Source organism: Mustela nigripes, chromosome 1 (assembly GCF_022355385.1).
Source record: "Mustela nigripes isolate SB6536 chromosome 1, MUSNIG.SB6536, whole genome shotgun sequence".
Taxonomy (NCBI): domain Eukaryota; kingdom Metazoa; phylum Chordata; class Mammalia; order Carnivora; family Mustelidae; genus Mustela; species Mustela nigripes.
Window position 1 is genome coordinate 233752247 of NC_081557.1, and position 17400 is coordinate 233769646.

At 46.0% G+C, this 17400-nt stretch overlaps 1 protein-coding gene across 1 annotated transcript in view; it reads left to right on the forward strand.

Moving 5' to 3' along the window:
• The first annotated feature begins 5412 nt into the window (after positions 1-5412).
• Positions 5413-17400, forward strand: part of PGM2 (phosphoglucomutase 2) — a 35050-nt gene continuing 23062 nt past the window's right edge. Inside the window, exons 1-3 of the mRNA XM_059382287.1 lie at positions 5413-5581; positions 10644-10811; positions 15379-15485. Coding sequence (XP_059238270.1) covers positions 5531-5581; positions 10644-10811; positions 15379-15485 — 326 coding nt within the window. The 5' untranslated portion in view covers positions 5413-5530. The remainder of the gene's footprint in view (positions 5582-10643; positions 10812-15378; positions 15486-17400) is intronic.

Genomic DNA, 17400 nt, shown 5'->3' on the forward strand with positions numbered 1-17400 from the left:
CAGATTCCGTAGAATTTTGAAGATCATGGTGAAAGGTATTTTTTATAAGTACATTATGAAGCCATGGAACGATTGAAAACAGGAGAGGGTCACGATCTGATCTGATCTATGCAAAGCATCACTCTATTGCATAGAGGAAAATAGATGGTTCTGTCAAGTGATTTGTTCTAAATTTCAACTGAGTGGTATCTAAGAATTCTTAGATTACCACTCCTCGCCTGTTGGAAATGTACCAGAACCAGTGAGATGTGCAATCATCCTAACAGTGAATCACAGACAAGACCGAGTCTATGGAAGTGACTGTGTAGGCTCATTCCTATCCACTTCTCTTCTCCTTCCCTGCACATGAGTGGTCTACACTTCCCAACACTCTTGCAATTAAGTGGGTTCCTATGATGGGTTTGGATAACGAGATGCGAGTGGAAAAACAAGATGAAAGCCTCCTGATCCCTGAGTGACTGTGTGGAGTATACTGGCCACCGACTTGCCCTTGACATATAACAAGAGCAATGAAAGAAAAAAAGATCTTTGTTTCACTAAGTCCTGAGATTTCAGGATTAATTTCTTACTTCAGCTTGACCTAGCCTATTGTGACTAACACAGAATTTCAAGTGAGCAGTGTTTTCAGAACAATAGCTAACATTTATGGAGTGCTGAGCCTAGGCGGGGCACTATGCCAAGCATTTTACACATATTTCCTCATTTAAGACCCAAGTCACCCCACAGAGGTGGACGCTATTATTGCTTCATTTGAGAAATGAGGAACAGAGGCCAAGAGAGGCTAAGAGGCTTGTCTAGAACAAAGGGTAGAACTAAGATCAAGTCCTGACTTGGTGCCTTCCCTTTTCCTAATCAGGAAAGAACACACAGCATCCTGACTTCATTTGTTCCTTTACCATTTATTGGGCACTTAGAGTGATAGGCTCTTGGTAGGCCAAGATAAACAAAACACCCCAAGGAGCTCACACAGTCAAGCAAGGGAGAGATCCTGAAGAGCCGATTATAATGAAATGAATTTACAGGAAATACAGCAGACAGAGGAACGTGCCAGAAACTTCAGTCACCAAAAGCCAGATTGTAGGAAACCTTACACAACAGATAACCTGGTTTCTTAGACAAATAAATTGCAAGGAAACTGAGGCAGAACCTACAGATTAAGAGAGAATTAAAAGACTTACCAACCAATGGTAAGATATTCTGGATCCTGGTTCAAGCAAACTGTGAACAAACAAATGAACAAAAAATAAAGACTCTTACTAGAATTTTGATAATTTGAGCACTGAGTGGACACTTAATGATATGAAGAAATTTTTAACTTTAAAAAGTTGGGGTGAGATAATGGTTTTGAGGTTATTTTAAGTGTGTCCTTACCTTTTAGAGATACATGCTAAAATATTTATAGATGAATGATATGATGTCTAGAATCTTCTTCGAAGCATTACAGGAGGGAGAAGTAGACAGATGGAACAAGCCCAGCCAAGGATGATCACTGTTAGCCTGGGTGACAGTTCCATGGGGATCGATTTTAGTAAATATTTAGAACTGCCCAAAATAAAAAGTTTTAGAATAACTATTCCTGGGCTGGATACAAAGGAGCTGATAGAAATGCTGACAAGGTGTTTGGGGAAGTTGGGAAGGTTTCCAAGGAAAATGGGACATCCATGTGTGAAACAGTCCTCAGGCAGCAGGGAAGCACGCACAAACAAATGGAATTATTTTAAGCATCACCCAACATTATCGGTGCCAGAGATGGTTAATATTTGTTTTTCAGCCACAGCCAGCTGCTATCACATGGAAACAGGCTACCAGAGTTCATGAAACTTCCTTCTCTGGATAGGCCTAGAAATGGGTTGAGAGAACAGGAGACTGAGCATTGGATTAGAAAGTCTGGAGACCAGGCATGAGAAGCCTGGCTCTGTTGTCGACCAGCTGTGTGTCTTGGAGAAGGACTCTTAGATTTTGTGTCCCTGTTTGCTCCTCTGCTAAACAAGGAGGTCCAGGAGCACCCAGGTGGCTCATTTGGTTAAGCATCTGCCTTTGGCTCAGTTCATGATCCCAGGATCTTGGGATCTAGTCCTACTTGGGGCTCCCTGCTTAGTGGGGAGTCTGCTTCTCCCTCTCCTACCAACTCGTGCTTTCTCTTGCCATCTCTCTCTCTTTCTCTCTGTCTCTTCTCTCAAATAAATAGATAAAATCTTACACACACACACACAGGTCTGAACAGTTCCCAAAGAACCCTTCCTGCTCCCACTATTCTATACAGGCTTCCACAGACATGAGCTGTGATCTGGGGTCCTGTGTGAGAATCAGCTGCTTCTGGATCATTCCAGAACCAGAGACACTCCCAGGGCAGGCATCCTAGTTATAGGAGACCTTGGGAAAATTCCTTGCACAGAGAGATCCCCGGATGCAACCTTAGACTGTTTTCGACTTCACAAGGGAAGCAGATGGGAGCATTGCCATAAGATCATTGCCATGAGACCATTCTTCCTTGTTTCCAGCACCATAGCCCAGATCCTGGTGCCCTTTGCAGGAAAAGGGAGGAGAATTTACTTACAATTTGGCAACTTCCTTGTTAAAAGGTCCTCTCAGTTTAAAAATCCTATTGCTTTCTCTCCTTGAATGTTGAATATTGAGAAATCTGCGTCCTGGATGTCCCAAATAGAGGTTAAAATGGTACTGACTGAATGATACAATGGACCCATAATTCCGTGGTGAGGAAAATAATGAAAAGTGTCAACGTATCCCCTGACTGCCCCGCTCCCAAACCTTCTGAACCGCAGCAGAGACTCACCTGCAGTCATTCCCATCATGGAGGAAGTGGTAAGATCTGAGGTCCAGGACCCCACTACCTCCCCATCCCTGGCAGAAGCTGAAGCCACACAGAGCAACCTGGGAGAGTTCTGGCGTGTGAGAGGGACACAAAGGGCAAGTGATACCCACCTAGTCTCTGACTTTCTGGGTCCTGCAGTTTCTGTCCTGGCATGATTGCAAAGAAGGTTGGTCTGTCCGGTTGACAGAACAAGACAGCCCCAAGTGGGTTTGGCTGCCACACAGCCTGACAGACGGCAGACTGAGCCTTCTCATCTTTCTTCACTTCTTCTTGACTGTGCTCCAGTCTCTCCCGCCTTTAGGTTCAGGAGAGGGACCACTCGGAGGAGTCTGTCGATCTGGAAAGGGTTTTCCAGGCTGTCTCCTCCGCCATTAACTGTGTCCTTCCCTCGTGTCTCCACATAAAATTTGAGTGGGAAGGGAAGCTTCCCAGACTAGGACAGCTGCCTAATGAACAAGATTCCCCTCCTGGAATCTCCTTGCTTCCCTCCTAATGTTTTTATCAGTCTGTAATTATATGTGGTGCCATTATAAGAGCAATCTACCTGTATAAACAGATACAACAAATCCTGGGTATAAGTTGTTCTCTCTTTCCCCCTTTTTTTTTAAGATAGATTTATTTATTTATTGAGAGAGAGAGAGAGAGCGCGCACATGCAAGGAAAGGAGGACCGGAGGGACAGGGAGAATCCCAAGCAGACTCCCCACAGAGGGTGAGCCCTCCTCAGGGATGGATCTCCTGACCCTGAGATCATGACCTGAGCCAAAATTAAGAGTTAGACTCAACCAACTGAGCTACCCAGAAGCCCCTGTTCTCTTTTTAAAATTGAAATAGAACATATAGAAAATAAACAATTCATAAGGGCAGCCCAGTGGATTATTACAAAATGAGCCCACTTAAGCAACCACTACACCGGACAATAAAACAGTCCCAACATCCCAGAAGGCACTGTTCTTCCCAAAGTAAGAATCTCCTGACATCAATAGATTAGTCTTACATCCTTTTTAAAGTTTTAAATCTTGGGGTACCTGGGTGGCTCAGTTGGTTAAGCATCTGCCTTCAGCTCAGGTCATGATCTCAGGGTCCCGGGATCCAGCTTCTTGTCCCACCATTCCATCAAGACATCAAGACCCTCTTCTCAGTGGGGAGTCTGCTTCTCCCTCTCCCTCTGATTGCCACTTCCCCTGCTTGTGCTCCCTCTCTGTCAAATAAATAAATAAAATCTTTAAAGTTTTAAATCTTAAGACTTAAACGTAGAGATATGTACTGTGAATTTACGTACAGTGAAATTTATCTTTCTGAGTATGCAGTTCTAGGATTTTTCTTAAACACAGAGTTTTATTTATCATACTTGAATCAAGATACAGAACAGTTCCCTCACCCCCCAAATTCCCTTGAATCCTTTGTAATCAATCCCTCTCCCCATCCCCAGGTCTTGGGACGCACTGATTTGTTTTCTTTCCCTATAGTTTTACCTATGGTAGAATGTCATTTATCTGGAATGGTCCAATATTGGGGGGAGGGGCAGGAAGGAAGGTCTGGTTTCTTTCACTCAGCTTAATGTTTACAAGATTTATCCATGATATATATAACAACTGTTCATTTTCATTGCTATATAAATATACCATAATTCATTTACATCATTTTATGATCATACCATGGTATTAGCCATTGTATTGTTGACGGACATAAAGTTGTTTTCCCCTTGGGGCTCTCACAGATAATGCTGCTAGGAATGTTCTTGCACACACCTTTTTAGGCTCACTGCATTAATCTTTGTTGGTTTAGTGATCCCCAAGTCGTGAAAATGTACTCCTATCTTAGTTTCTAGAATTTTCACTCTACCTTTCACACTTAGATCTACAACAGACCTAGAACGCTTATTTGTATGTGATATGAGGCGGGGGCTCAAGCTTCTTTTCCCTTCTCGCCACCTGGATGCCAGCTGAACCATCACCATTAATTGACAAACAAAAGTCGTTTCACCCTGCTCTACCGTGCCCTCTCTGAAGTAAGCTGTCCATACACCTGTGATTTTGTTTCCAGGCTCTCCATTCCGTCCCACCGTCTCTTTATATTAATCCTGCCCCCCCCTTTTTTTCCGAGATTTTCCTGTTATTCGTGACCCTCAGAATTTCCACATAAATTTTAGGCTCCTCCCTGGGTTTACTCATCCTTGGCCCCAGCACTGACGAGGTGCCTGGCACTCAGTAGGAACTCGGTGAATCGCTGTTGTGTGGATGGAGGTGACCTCAGGACCTTTCAGAGACGATGGTAAAGACCTTCTCAGCCACACGCTCCCCACCTCCAGTATCCCGGCCGGCCTCCTAACCCCCCTATACTGCCCCAGCGCCCCTCCCCCTTTCCCTCCCCCTGCACTGACCCGGCCCTCCGTACCCCCTAGAGGCGCTCGGGTAAATTGCAAGGAGGCGGAGCTCGTCACTTGCCTCCCGGACGCTGCCTTCCCGCGGCGGGTCCTCCCCGCCCCGCCTTCTGCCGTCTCCGCCCCGCCTCCGCCCCGCCCCCAATTCTCCAAGCCCCGCCTCCGCCTGCCTCCGCCCCGCCCCCAATTCTCCAAGCCCCGCCTCCTCCACCTCGCAGTGGCCGCCCGGAAGGGCAGTCCGGCGGCCTCCCCAGCTTGGCTACCGGCAGTGCGCGGAAGGCAGCGGCGGCAACCGCGGCTCGGGGAGCGCCCGGCATGGACACCCGGTTGGACCAGGAGACAGCGCGGTGGCTGCGATGGGACAAGGTGAGGGGCGACAGGGGGAGGGAGCGTCCGGGGGAGCCGTGGGACCCTCCGCACCCCGCAGGCGCCCCGCTGCCTTTCCCGCGGAGAGCGCGGGCGCCTGCGCTTCCTTGCATCCTGCCGCTCGCACCCGCCGGGCGCACGGCCCCGAGGAAGACCCGAGCCGCGATACCGAATTTACCAACATGCAGATCCCGAGCTGCTGGATGGGGAAACGCGAGCCGCCCCGGAAGGCCACAGCTCGCTCCCTCAGCAGCCGGACTCCCGCTTCGGGGAAGCGGAGCCCACCCGGGCAGGTGGATGCTAGGCGCAGTTTCAGTGCATCCACCCAGAGGAAGTAGAGTCACAGCTGAATGACGGATCCAGCAGTGGGGAGTGGGTGCAGAGCCGGGGCGAGGTCACCGGGAGTGGGTGCAGAGCCGGGGCGAGGTCAGCCCTCCGTCCCCGGTCACCGGGGAGTCTCAGAGAGAGCAGGGTGGCAAGCACCCTTTGTAGGGTGGTTGGGGGGCGGTCGCTAACTTTTCTCCCCGCTGAACTCTTCTGTGGTTATTTAAAAGGTGCTCCGGGAAAAGCAAAGCGAAAACTGAGGGCGGGGATCCCTCTGGGTGTGAGCAGGGTTATAACGTTGTAAAAGGGCTTGGCAGCAACTCAGAAAATCCAAGTTGTTTTTCTCATCAAACACGGGAAGACAGAGGAGGAGGAAGCAGGGGTGGCCAGGCCTCCTTGCATTTGGACTACTTGTGGCAGATCCGAAGTTTCCCCGGGGAAAGTTGTTCCGGGACAAAACGAGCCATCTGGCCGTCTGGGGTGCCGGTGGAGGAGTGGGAGAGCAAGCTGGAGCTGTCTGGACTTGGCCGGTCCCAGAGGTCATGTCCAACTGGGGCGTGCGCACGTTGATGTCACTCAGACTGCTGGCTCAGCCATCGTTTGGCCGCCGGCGGTGCATCCCCAGAAACAATCCTTTCGTCCATCCTTTGCCTTTTGCTCCTGGGAACTTTGCAGAACAGTTTTCCCATCCACCTCTCCCAGGTAGTCCATTGTGAACGTGGGTCCTCCTGATGGGGCCCGCCTGGCTTCCGGCACCTGCTTCCCCTCTCTGACTTTTCTGGAAAGATAGCAGGGCTAGCTTTTCCTCTGTTTATTCTCCGGTGCTAGAACAAAGAGAGAGAATTAGGGACCCCACTCCAGAAAACACCCCTTTTCTTATCTAACTCTCCTACTTGCTCTTTGGGGCATGTAGTTTGTTTTCCCAGAGTATTCCTTGGCTCCTCTGCTGAACTTGATTCTCATGCTGTTACTCCTGTTTTGGGTCTGAACTTCAAGGTGTTTTAGGTAGATAGGCCTTCCTGGGCAACCAGTGGTAAATTATGTCTCCCTAATACTATCTCTAGATTGGTCCAAAAAAGTGAAAACAAAACAAAACAAAAGAAAACCTTGTTTGTGGGTGTATTTGTTAATGTCTGGCCCCAGGGTTGACTTCAAAGGCAGGATGCCTTTGGTGGCACAGCCCCTGTTCAGGAGGGCCCAGCACTTGGTTTAATCCTCTGCTGACCTCTTTTGAAATTCTTAAAACTTGTTAAACAAGGAGTCCCACATTTTCCTTTTGCCCTGGGCCCAGACAAGTTAAATAGCTGTCCCTGTCCACTTCCTCATTAACTTCCATGGTTATTAGGGCCTGGCCCGGTGCACAGCTCATACTTACAGAGTGAAGGAAGGGAAATTGCAAGCTGGCATAGGGGGCCAGGTCTTCCTCTCCACCTCTGGCCCCTGAGCAAGAAATGAGGACACATCCCACACAGGATGCTATTGGCAAGTCCCTGGGTGGTTTTTCTTTTCCTGGAAAGAGGGCCTTGTAATTCTTTAGGGAATGAAACTATTTCTGATAACTTAGTAACTTGAAGTGGGTAGAATTTTTTTTTTTTTTTAAGAGGAGGGGAGAAACAGAGAGAGAGAAAGAATCTTAACCAGCCTCCACACCCAGCGCAGAGCCCAAGGTGGGGCTCAACTTCATATCCCTGAGACCATGACCTGAGCTGAAATCAAGAGTCACGCACTTAACTGACTAAGCCATCTAGTGGCCCCTAGAATCCTTTTAAAATCATAATTGTTAATGCGTTTTTCAATGAGGCTTTCTCTTTGAAGAAATAAAAACCTAATTTTCACAAAGTGTTGTATCTGTATATGGAGAGAGAGAGAGTACCTCCCTGGGTAGAGATGAAGGGATATTATCCTTTTTCTCTATTTGTTTTTTAAGATTTTATTTATTTATTTTAGAGAGCTAGAGAGAGAGAGATCACAAGTAGGGGGAGGGCCAGCGGGAGAGGGAGAGAGAGAATCCCAAGCAGATTCCGCACTGAACACAGAGTCTGTTGCGGGACCTGATCCCAGGACCCTGAGATCGTGACCTGAGTGGAAATCAAGTCAGACACTCAACCGACTGAGCCACCCAGGCACCCCTCCTTCTTATTTTTAAATTTCTACCACTCCTGTTGCTCTTTCCTTTCTTCCTCAGTTCGAGACAGATGCCAAGTGGGGAGCATCCCTCCAACCAAAAGCACTGGAGTGGTCTGGTCTGATTTCCCCCAGGGCCACAAGGCAGGTGCCCTCTGGGTTCCCACCCTGCCTTCATCCCCCTACCCCCATCCCTTGTGGTGTCTCTGCTGTCAGCTTTGGTCACTCTCATGGCTGATGCTAATCTACTCCGCCCTCCTGACTGTGCAGTTCTGTCTCTGTCTTCTTTGGTTTCTCTCAGGCGATTAGGTCTTTAATGGCTACCAAAGGCCAACTGGCATCTTCCACATCTACCCTGTGTACAGGAGACTCACCAGATATTGGGTGTGACCTTGAAGTCTGTGTTTCCTCTTTCACTCAACAAATATTTCTTAAATCTCTTCTGTGTTCCAGATCCAAACCCTTCCTTGAGGGGACCTGACAATCTGATTGGTCAGATTGTGCTCTGTGATTAGTGGCTATTGCTTTTAACCCGAAAGGTGGGGGGGGTTTACCCGACCCCAAGGTGAAACAATCTGGAAATATGGGCTTGCTTCCAGAAAGCCTAGTTTTTATTGCAATAGCATTTCAAAGTTTAATTATGTGGCATATCTTGGCTGCATGTTCGGTATTTGGATGATGACTGTGAGATAAAGTGTTTACTTGCTGGTTCCTCCGAACTCTTCATTTAAAAGTCTGATGTGGAATTAATGTGATTGTCATTTTTCCTCCATTCCTAACATTTTCTGCAACTCTTGAACAAAGAAAATTGGGCAATATAAATGAACTTAAATGATTCATGAGTGTCTATTTGAAACATCTAATATAATAAAGTCACTTAAACTCTGAGGCTTCTCCTCTGTAAACTGGAGTGTCTGTTATTTGTCCGCTTCTTGCAGCCATTGCAAGCTTCACATTTGACCAGGTCTGTGAAAGGATTGTACAAATTAGAAGATACTACCGTCGTAAGATTTTGATTTAAAGTATATAATCTCATAACTCTGTGGGAAAATTTGAAGATACTAGGGAAGAAAATGAACGTTTGAGTACAACTAAGTTCCAGACAGAGAAAGAGGTTTTGCATTAATTTAATGCAAACCACCTCCGAACCAGCTTGTAAAGGAGCTTCTAGACTGTTCCCATTTTATGGATGAGGAAACTGAGAATTCAAGAAGCTAAATTGGTCTTCCCAAGGGCATCCAGTTGGCAGGTGATGGCATGGCTGGCATTCCATCCCCAAACCTATGTGTTCATTCCGTTTCTCCAAAAGCACTTGCCATGGTGGGAAAGAAAATAACGCATTATAAAGGAAAAAACGACTTCCTTCTAGTCACGACACTTCTGACATCAAATGTACGGGTTCCCACACCGAGTTATTTTCCAGTTCTCTATGGATACTGACCAACATCCTACAGTTTCCTCCCTCAGTTCTGACACTCAGCCAAGCAGACTGAACATAGACACTGCCCTCAGCTTTGGTGCTCAGTCCCACAAAACTACCCCTCACCTCAGATGCCCGTCAAAAGCCCCAGGTTGTCATCTGTATGTCTGACCAGCCAGCGATACATCAGGGGTACCCATGACCCACATGTCTCAGGGTTGTTTTTTGTTTTTTGTTTTTTTTTAAAGATTTTATTTATTTATTTGACAGGCAGAGATTACAAATAGGCAGAGAGAGAGAGAGAGAGAGAGGAGGAAGCAGGCTCCCTGCTAAGCAGAGAGCCCAGTGCGGGGCTCGATCCCAGGACCCTGGGATCATGACCTGAGCTGAAGGCAGAGGCTTTAACCCACTGAGCCACCCAGGCGCCCCCACACTTCTCAGGTTTGAGAATTTGCTAGAATGGCTCACCGAGCTCAGGGAAGCATTTTACTTAGGATTACCAGCTTTCTTGTACAGGATACAGCTCAGGAACAACCAGATGAAAGAGCTATGTAAGGCAAGGTGTGTGGGAAGGGGTACAGAGCTTCCCTGCTCTGCCAGTGCCCCAGGTGTTCACCAGCTCTGAAGGTCTCTGACCCTAGGGGTTGAGGGTTTGGGGGGACGTTCTGTTTCCCTGAGCGGGATCTAGTCATTGACCACTGGTGGGGGAACCCAGGCTCCAGCCCTCTAGTTACTAGTTGGTTTCTCTGGCAACCAGGTCACTCCCTGGGCATAAACTCAGGTTTGGCTGAAAGGGGTTTATTATGAATAAGAGAAGTTGTTCTTACTCCACCACTCTGCAAATTCCTCCGGTTTCGGTGAGAAGCTCTATTCCAGGAGCCAGGGACAAAAATGAAATCTGTATTTCATACTGTATCACAGTGTCGCAGATTATAATTAAAAAATTGAATCCCCTGAAACTAATGTAACATTTTGTGTCACTATACTTCAATACACACACACCCACAAAAACCTTACCTCGTATTTCAACTTTTAATGTCATCAGAAAACTGGAAAGCCATAGGTATAGGACTTTTCAAATATATACATTTTCCCCCTATAGGTTAAATTATTGTGGGTCTTTTAAAAATATTTCAGATGTTTAATTCTGTTATTCAGTTGGCTGTATCTGTTGTGCATGTTTCTGTTTCACAGAATCCTTTAACTTTAGAGTCAGCAAAACAACTAATTAAGGATGGAAATAAAGAAGAACTACAGAAATGTTTTGGGGCTCGAATGGAGTTTGGGACAGCCGGCCTTAGAGCAGCTATGGGAACGGGAATTGCTCGTATGAATGACTTGACCATCATCCAGACTACACAGGTACCACATTTTTCTATTTCTTGGTTATTCTTTTTTTTTTAAGATTTTTTAAAAAATTTATTTATTTGACAGACAGAGATAACAAGTAGGCAGAGAGGCAGGAAGAGAGAGAGAGAAGAAGGGAAGCGGGCCCCCTGCTGAGCAGAGAAGCCGTCATGGGGCTCTATCCCAGGACCCTGAGATCATGACCGGAGCCAAAGGCAGAGGCTTTAACCTAGTGATCCACCCAGGCACCCTTATTTCTTGGTTATTCTTAACATGTTCACAGCTGTAATGGATAAACTGAGGCATGTTGACAATTTTAAGCAATTATTTGAGCAAAAACCCATTTGAGTCTTGGGCAGTATCAAGCTTAGGAGCCCCCCCACTGGCAGGAGTGGGGCGGCGGGTGGTGGGGGGACTTCCAGAGAAGAAGCAGAAGCGGAGGGAGGAAATTAATAGATTGGCTATAGCTCTTGTGGTTGCCTTTTTCAGGTAAGTCCCTCTGGCTGTTTGTAATTGGCTCCCCTTAGGTTTGAATTTAACCTTCAGGCCTTTACACGCTCGGGTTTGGATTTGCTTCTATAGGCTACCAAGACATTAAAGCCTCCACAGTCTAATGGCCTCCTTGTCTAATTAATACAACCCTGGGCTCCTTCTGTATTCGAGGGACCTATATAATTTTAATTATGGCCAGGTCTTGTGCGTTTGCCGAGACCCAGGGAGTCATACATTTACTCAGCACAATAAGGCTCGTGCAGTTGGTTAAAAGGTACGTGTTTCAAAATTCATACAGCCTGCTTTTCTTTCTTTCTTCCTTTTTTTTCTTCCTCCCTCCCTCTCTCTTTTCCTTCTCTCCCTCTCTCCCTCCCTTTCCTTCTTTCTTCCTTTCTTTCTACAGAGATTTATTGAATGTCTACCAAGTGCCAGGCTTTGAAGATACAACAATGACTTAAACAGACAGATTCCCTCGTGGAACTTTCATTCCAGTGCAAATCCACCAGCTAAGCTAGAGACTTTTATGGTCTCGTACTTTGCAATGGTGATACCGATGCACACACTGAGAAGCTTTTCTTGCTGCCAGAGTAACCAGAAGCTGATTCTGTTTCATGTGAATTGATAGTATAGGTGGAAATTATTGCTGAGTTCCTTTTCCTTCATTTGTCAATTTTACAGTCAAGAGTGTACACCCAACTTTTAGGAATACAGATGAAATCTTTCTGCCACGGAGTAGCTAGAGTTTTGTTTACGAAGGAAATGAAGACTCGATTATTCTGTTTCTTCCTACTTAGACTTGTTAAAAGATGAAGGCGACTTTAATTTGGAGGGAAGAAGAATCCAGAAGAGTTGACTAACGATGATTATGTGTACCTTACATGTAGCTCCCAGCATCAAAGGCAGACCTGGGCATGTGCTAGTGAAACCCTAATAAGAAGGTCTTGCATAAGGGTATGGGGTTGCCATGGAAACGCTGGCTCCGAAGTCCTGTTCAGCACTAGGGCTCCCTGAGATCTTTTTGGAGGGAAGGCTCAGAGTGGAGTGAGCCTGGGAATCCTGTTCCAGTTTATGGCTAGCATGGAATCGTGCCCCTGGCTAAGGTCACCCTGTGCTCTAGGTACTAGGACTGTATAACACATCACCCAAGCACAGTGGTTTTAAACAGCCACATTTATTTTGCTTACAAATCTTTAGGTGGAGGTCAGTGAGGACGGCTCACCTCTTCAGGGCTTCGCATCATTGGAGCCAGCTTAGAGGCTAGAATCCCTGAAAGCTCATTCACACTCAAGTCTGCAGTTCCTGCTGACTTTTGGCTGAGACCTTAGCTGGGGCTGGAGCCTTCCTACAACGTGGCTAGGAGAGCAGCCAGGGAGAGCACCCGCAGAGAGTATATACAGGTGGCAGCTGTGTTGACTTTTCTTTTAGGACCTAGCCTTGAAAGTCATACAAACTCACTTCCATCATATTCTCTTAGGTAGCAGTGACCCAAGAAGGTTGTTCCTGTTCAAGGAGAGAGCACATAGACACCCACCTGTCAATGGAGGAATGTCACTGTCCCATTAGAGGAGCACAGGGAATGGAATATATGCACATGGCTCTCTTTGGAAAGACCAGTTGGTTCCATCCCCTGTTAGGCATCATTTTGGGGGATTCTAAGGGATTCCAGATGAACCCAGAGCCTTTTCTTCTGTATTCACCTACATCTCATTTGTAGGTATGGTGAAATTGATCCACAGAAAGCTCTTACGCCCTATCTCATACATCTTTTCCCCTAGGGGAATTGGCCTCTTCTGGGAGTAGACCTTGTGATAGGTAAGAATCCCACAAAACTAAAATGAGTAGATCCTTGAAAGGTCAGCTGATGCAACCAGCCACTCCTTGTGATAATTTCCTCTAGAGTCGCCACTACTTTGAAGTAGGTTATCCAGCCTACACTGAATGTTTACAGTAGGCAACAAGGATGCTACGAGTTAGGACAATTTTTGAAGTCTTGGGAGTGGTTAATAATCAGCAAAAGAGGCTCCCAGGACAGACCAGCCAGGCTTCCATCCCCAGCCTGGGGTGGCGTCACCGGGCAGAATGTGCTGACTTTCTCTGTGGTCCAGGCCCTCCTGCTGCTGGCCTCCAGTGTGAACTCTTCCCCTAACGGTGCTCCAAAATTTATCGGCTTGGATTTAAGAAGCAGGTATATGTGAGTCATAAATGTCCCCGTAGGAAACGGGGTAGAGACTGGAAGGAAATTTCTGTGTTGCTGGCCTCACGATAGCAGTTCTAATTTCCTCAAAGGCTACTTCACCAGGCCACCTCGCGTTGATGATGGAGAGCCCTCACCGTCTTCTAAAATAACCATTCTGTCTCTGGGTTGTACTCATTAAAGAATGGTTTTGGGGCGCCTGGGTGGCTCAGTCGGTTAAGCAGCCAACTCTTAATTTCTGCTCAGGTCATGATCTTAGGGTGGTGAGATCGAGCCTCCCATTGGGCTCTGCGCTGGGGGTGGAACCTGCTTAAGATTCTCTGTCTCCCTCCGCCCCTCCCTCCTGCTCTAAACAAAAAGATGAAAAAAAGAATGGTTTTGTGATTTTGAGCTTAAATCTGTCTTTAGCTTTCACATATTGGTCATGGTTTGAGCTTTTGAAGCTGTACAAAGTTCATTTCCTGTCTCCTGTAATCACATTTCAATTCCATAAACCTCCCTCCGCACATACTGAGTTATTTTCTCTAGAATAAACATCCCTCTTCTCTTAGCCATTTTCTCGGGCCCTCAGTCCCAGCTGGCCCCAGAGTTTTTTAGAGTGACTTGGTGGTGTGAGGATTCTGGGCTAAGACTGGGTGCTTTTTGTGCCCTCGAACACTGAAGCCACAGCACGGGGACCGATGGGAGCTGGGACAGAGAGTGCTGTCACTGGTGTAAGCCTTAGAGCCATCTGGGTACCTTCTGGAAAACCCATAGAACCAATGCACACATGTCCTTCTTATCGCTCAACCTCAGAAGGGCTGCCCAAAGCAGTATTTTTGTCTAAGAAAAATGAAAGGTATTCTCCATTGGCACTGCTCTGGCCACAAAGCTGTAAAGTATCTCCCCTCCCAAACACGAAGAGTTATATTTACTTTTTTAAAAGATGTCCCTTTAAGGGTGGAACCAAAAAAAAGACTTTCTTCAGTCAAAGTGAAATAAGTAATATTATTACTCAGTCAACCCGCTTTCCTTTTATAAAAAACCCATTTTGTCCCATGAGATAAACCTATCAAATTCAGGATTCAGTGTTTCTCTAATCTTCCATATTTCCAATTGATGTGATTTACGGCGCCCACTGAGATTCGGGAATTGTGTGTTCCATCAGCAGGTGGGAATCACCCAAAATCCACACAATTTTTAGATGTGTCATTGGCTGAGCCGTGTGATGGGACTGAAAAGACCTCGGCCTGCTGGTCAGCAAGATCACAAGTAGAGCAGGTTTAGATCAGATAATCGTCAAAAACTTATAAAACATACCACGTTTCCTTCACCTACTGTGTTACCGAGCAGGGAGAAATGTCTGAAACACCTTTTCCTCAGACATCTTAGAACTCGTGTGAAGGGAGGAATGTAGACCTTGAAGGAAAGTCATAAAAATAATGCTCATAACAGCAAACAGATAGTGCTTGCTGGGTGTCGGATGCCAGCACTCAGGTTTTAATTAATTTAATCCTAGAAACAGCCCTTTGAGGTGGGTACTATTGTTTTCCTGTTTTACAGAATAGGAAAGTGAGGCATCAAGCAGTTAAGGGATTTATCATTTGTTCTCGAAGGTGGCAGAGGGGAGTAGGAGCCCACAGGTTCTGTGTGCTTTTAACCCCTGCCTGTACCACCTCTAACTGGACCCAGGTAGATATCCAGGCTCTGTTTCTCATGAGTCTGGGCAAGCTAGCGCCTCTGAACCTTAGCTTTCCCGTCTGTACAATGGGATTCCTTGGTAAAGTTTATCTGGAGGTTACCGAGAACAGATACTAAGTGTCTAGCACAGTACCTCAGACATACAGGGAGACAATAAATAAAGCTGTTATTTTCTTATCGTTCAGTTTGTTTAATTATCCATGGGATTTTTTTTAGGGGTTTTGCAGATATCTGGAAAAGCAGTTCAGTGACCTGAAGCAAAGAGGTGTTGTGATTAGCTTTGATGCTCGAGCTCATCCACCGAGTGGAGGCAACAGCAAAAGGTATGGAAAGATACATAAGAAACCATTTTTTGTAGGTATTGTGTGGTTTTATCTTTAATCACCTCACGTACATTTGTCAGCCCCATTGCTTCCCTATGAGAATGATGAGTACATTCTGTTTGCAACTTTTATGAATTCTGGTTTTACGTTTGGGTTAAAAGAATGAAATTATTCAGACAAAAGAGAATTTAAGGTCTGTCTAAAGGAGAGACATATTTTTAAAGAGGCAGCATTATTTCTCCCTCTCCCTTGCTTCCATTTGCCTTTTTTTTTTTTTTAAAGATTGTATTTATTTATTTGACAGAGAGAGACAGCAAGAGAGGGAACACAGCAGAGGGAGTAGGAGAGTGAGAAGCAGGCTCCCCTCAGAGCAGGGAGCCCGATGTGGGGCTCAGTCCCAGTACCCTGGGATCGTGACCTGAGCCAAAGTCAGATGCCTAACGACTGAGCCACCAGACGCCCCCATATATTTTTCTTCCCCCACTATTCATTATGCCCCTTGAGCTCCTTCCCATTTCATGAGCACCTGTTTTCAGTTTCATTCTTGTATCATTCTCAAACCATTGGGACTCTCACGTAGCCACCAGCAGATGATGACGCAGATGCCGAAGCCGATGATGAAGATGCTATTAATAGTAATTGGAGCAATTGCTTGAGTGCTGGATATGAACAAGGCCCTTAGCTATTTGCTTATTCAATTCTCGCAACAGCTGATGAAGTGTGTACTTTTATCTCTGTGCTTTGATGTCATGAAGCGAGAGAAGGAGTCACAGTTTCAGCATAAAGAAGCTGACAGCAGTGGTCAGCTAACTTTATTTCTAAAGGGTAAAGAGTTAAACATTTTACACAATATGGGCCATATAGTCTGTCACAACTACTCAACTCTGGCCCCGAGCACAAGAAGCACAACCATAGCTAATGCATACTGAATGGGCATGGTGATGTTCCAATAAAACTTTATTGAAAGATGAGCCCTAGGTTGCCACCCCCTGCTCTTAATGATGTTACATGACCCTCTTTTCCACTTGAACGCTTCCCCTATTGTGATGAATCTTTGTGTCACTCCAGAGTGAATGTATTAGTAGTTTCTTAGAGTGGAAGAACGTACAAATATTTAATATTAATGAAAGGTCTCATTACCTTTACAGCACAGAAGGAGTGCACAGAGTCTTTTTTTTTTTAAGATTGTTTTTTAAATTACAGTATGAGTATGAGTATGAGAAACAGAGCATGGGCAGTGAGGAGCATCAGGGCCAGAGAAAGAAGCAGGCTCCCTGCTGAGCAGGGAGCTGGGTGCAGGACTCGATCCCAGGACCCTGGGGTCATGACCCAAGACGAAGCAGATGCCCAACTGACTGAGCCACCCAGGTGCCCTAAGTTCACGGAGTCCTAATCTTTGCCCCTGAAGAGCCTCTAATCTAAGAGAGGAGCATTGATAGGAACAAATGTGCACCTCTGAGAGACTATGGCCAGGGCATAAAATTAGATACTGTTAGCTACTAGATTAAACTCGGAGTGACATAAGATTTTTGCCCTTTTTTCTTTTTTAAAGATTTTATTTACTTAGTTATAGAGAAAACACAAGATGGAGGAGAAGGACAGAGAGGGAGAAAGAGAACCTCAAGCAGACTCTGTGCTGAGTGACAAGTCCCAGATGGGACTTGATCTCAGGACTCTGGGATCATGACCTGAACCGAAATCAAAAGTTGGATGCTCAGCCAACCCAGCCTTCCAGGCGCCCCCATAAGATTTTTGCTCCTAAGTTGCAGACTCAAAAATGTGTTTTATGTCAGTACAGCAAGAGAAAAGCTGTAGCTCTACATTTTTAAGAGAGAGGCGTAGTATAAGCCAGAATATTAGTTCATCAGTTTTTAGTTAGTGAGTCTACAGTTAGAATTAGGTCATACTTGGGGCA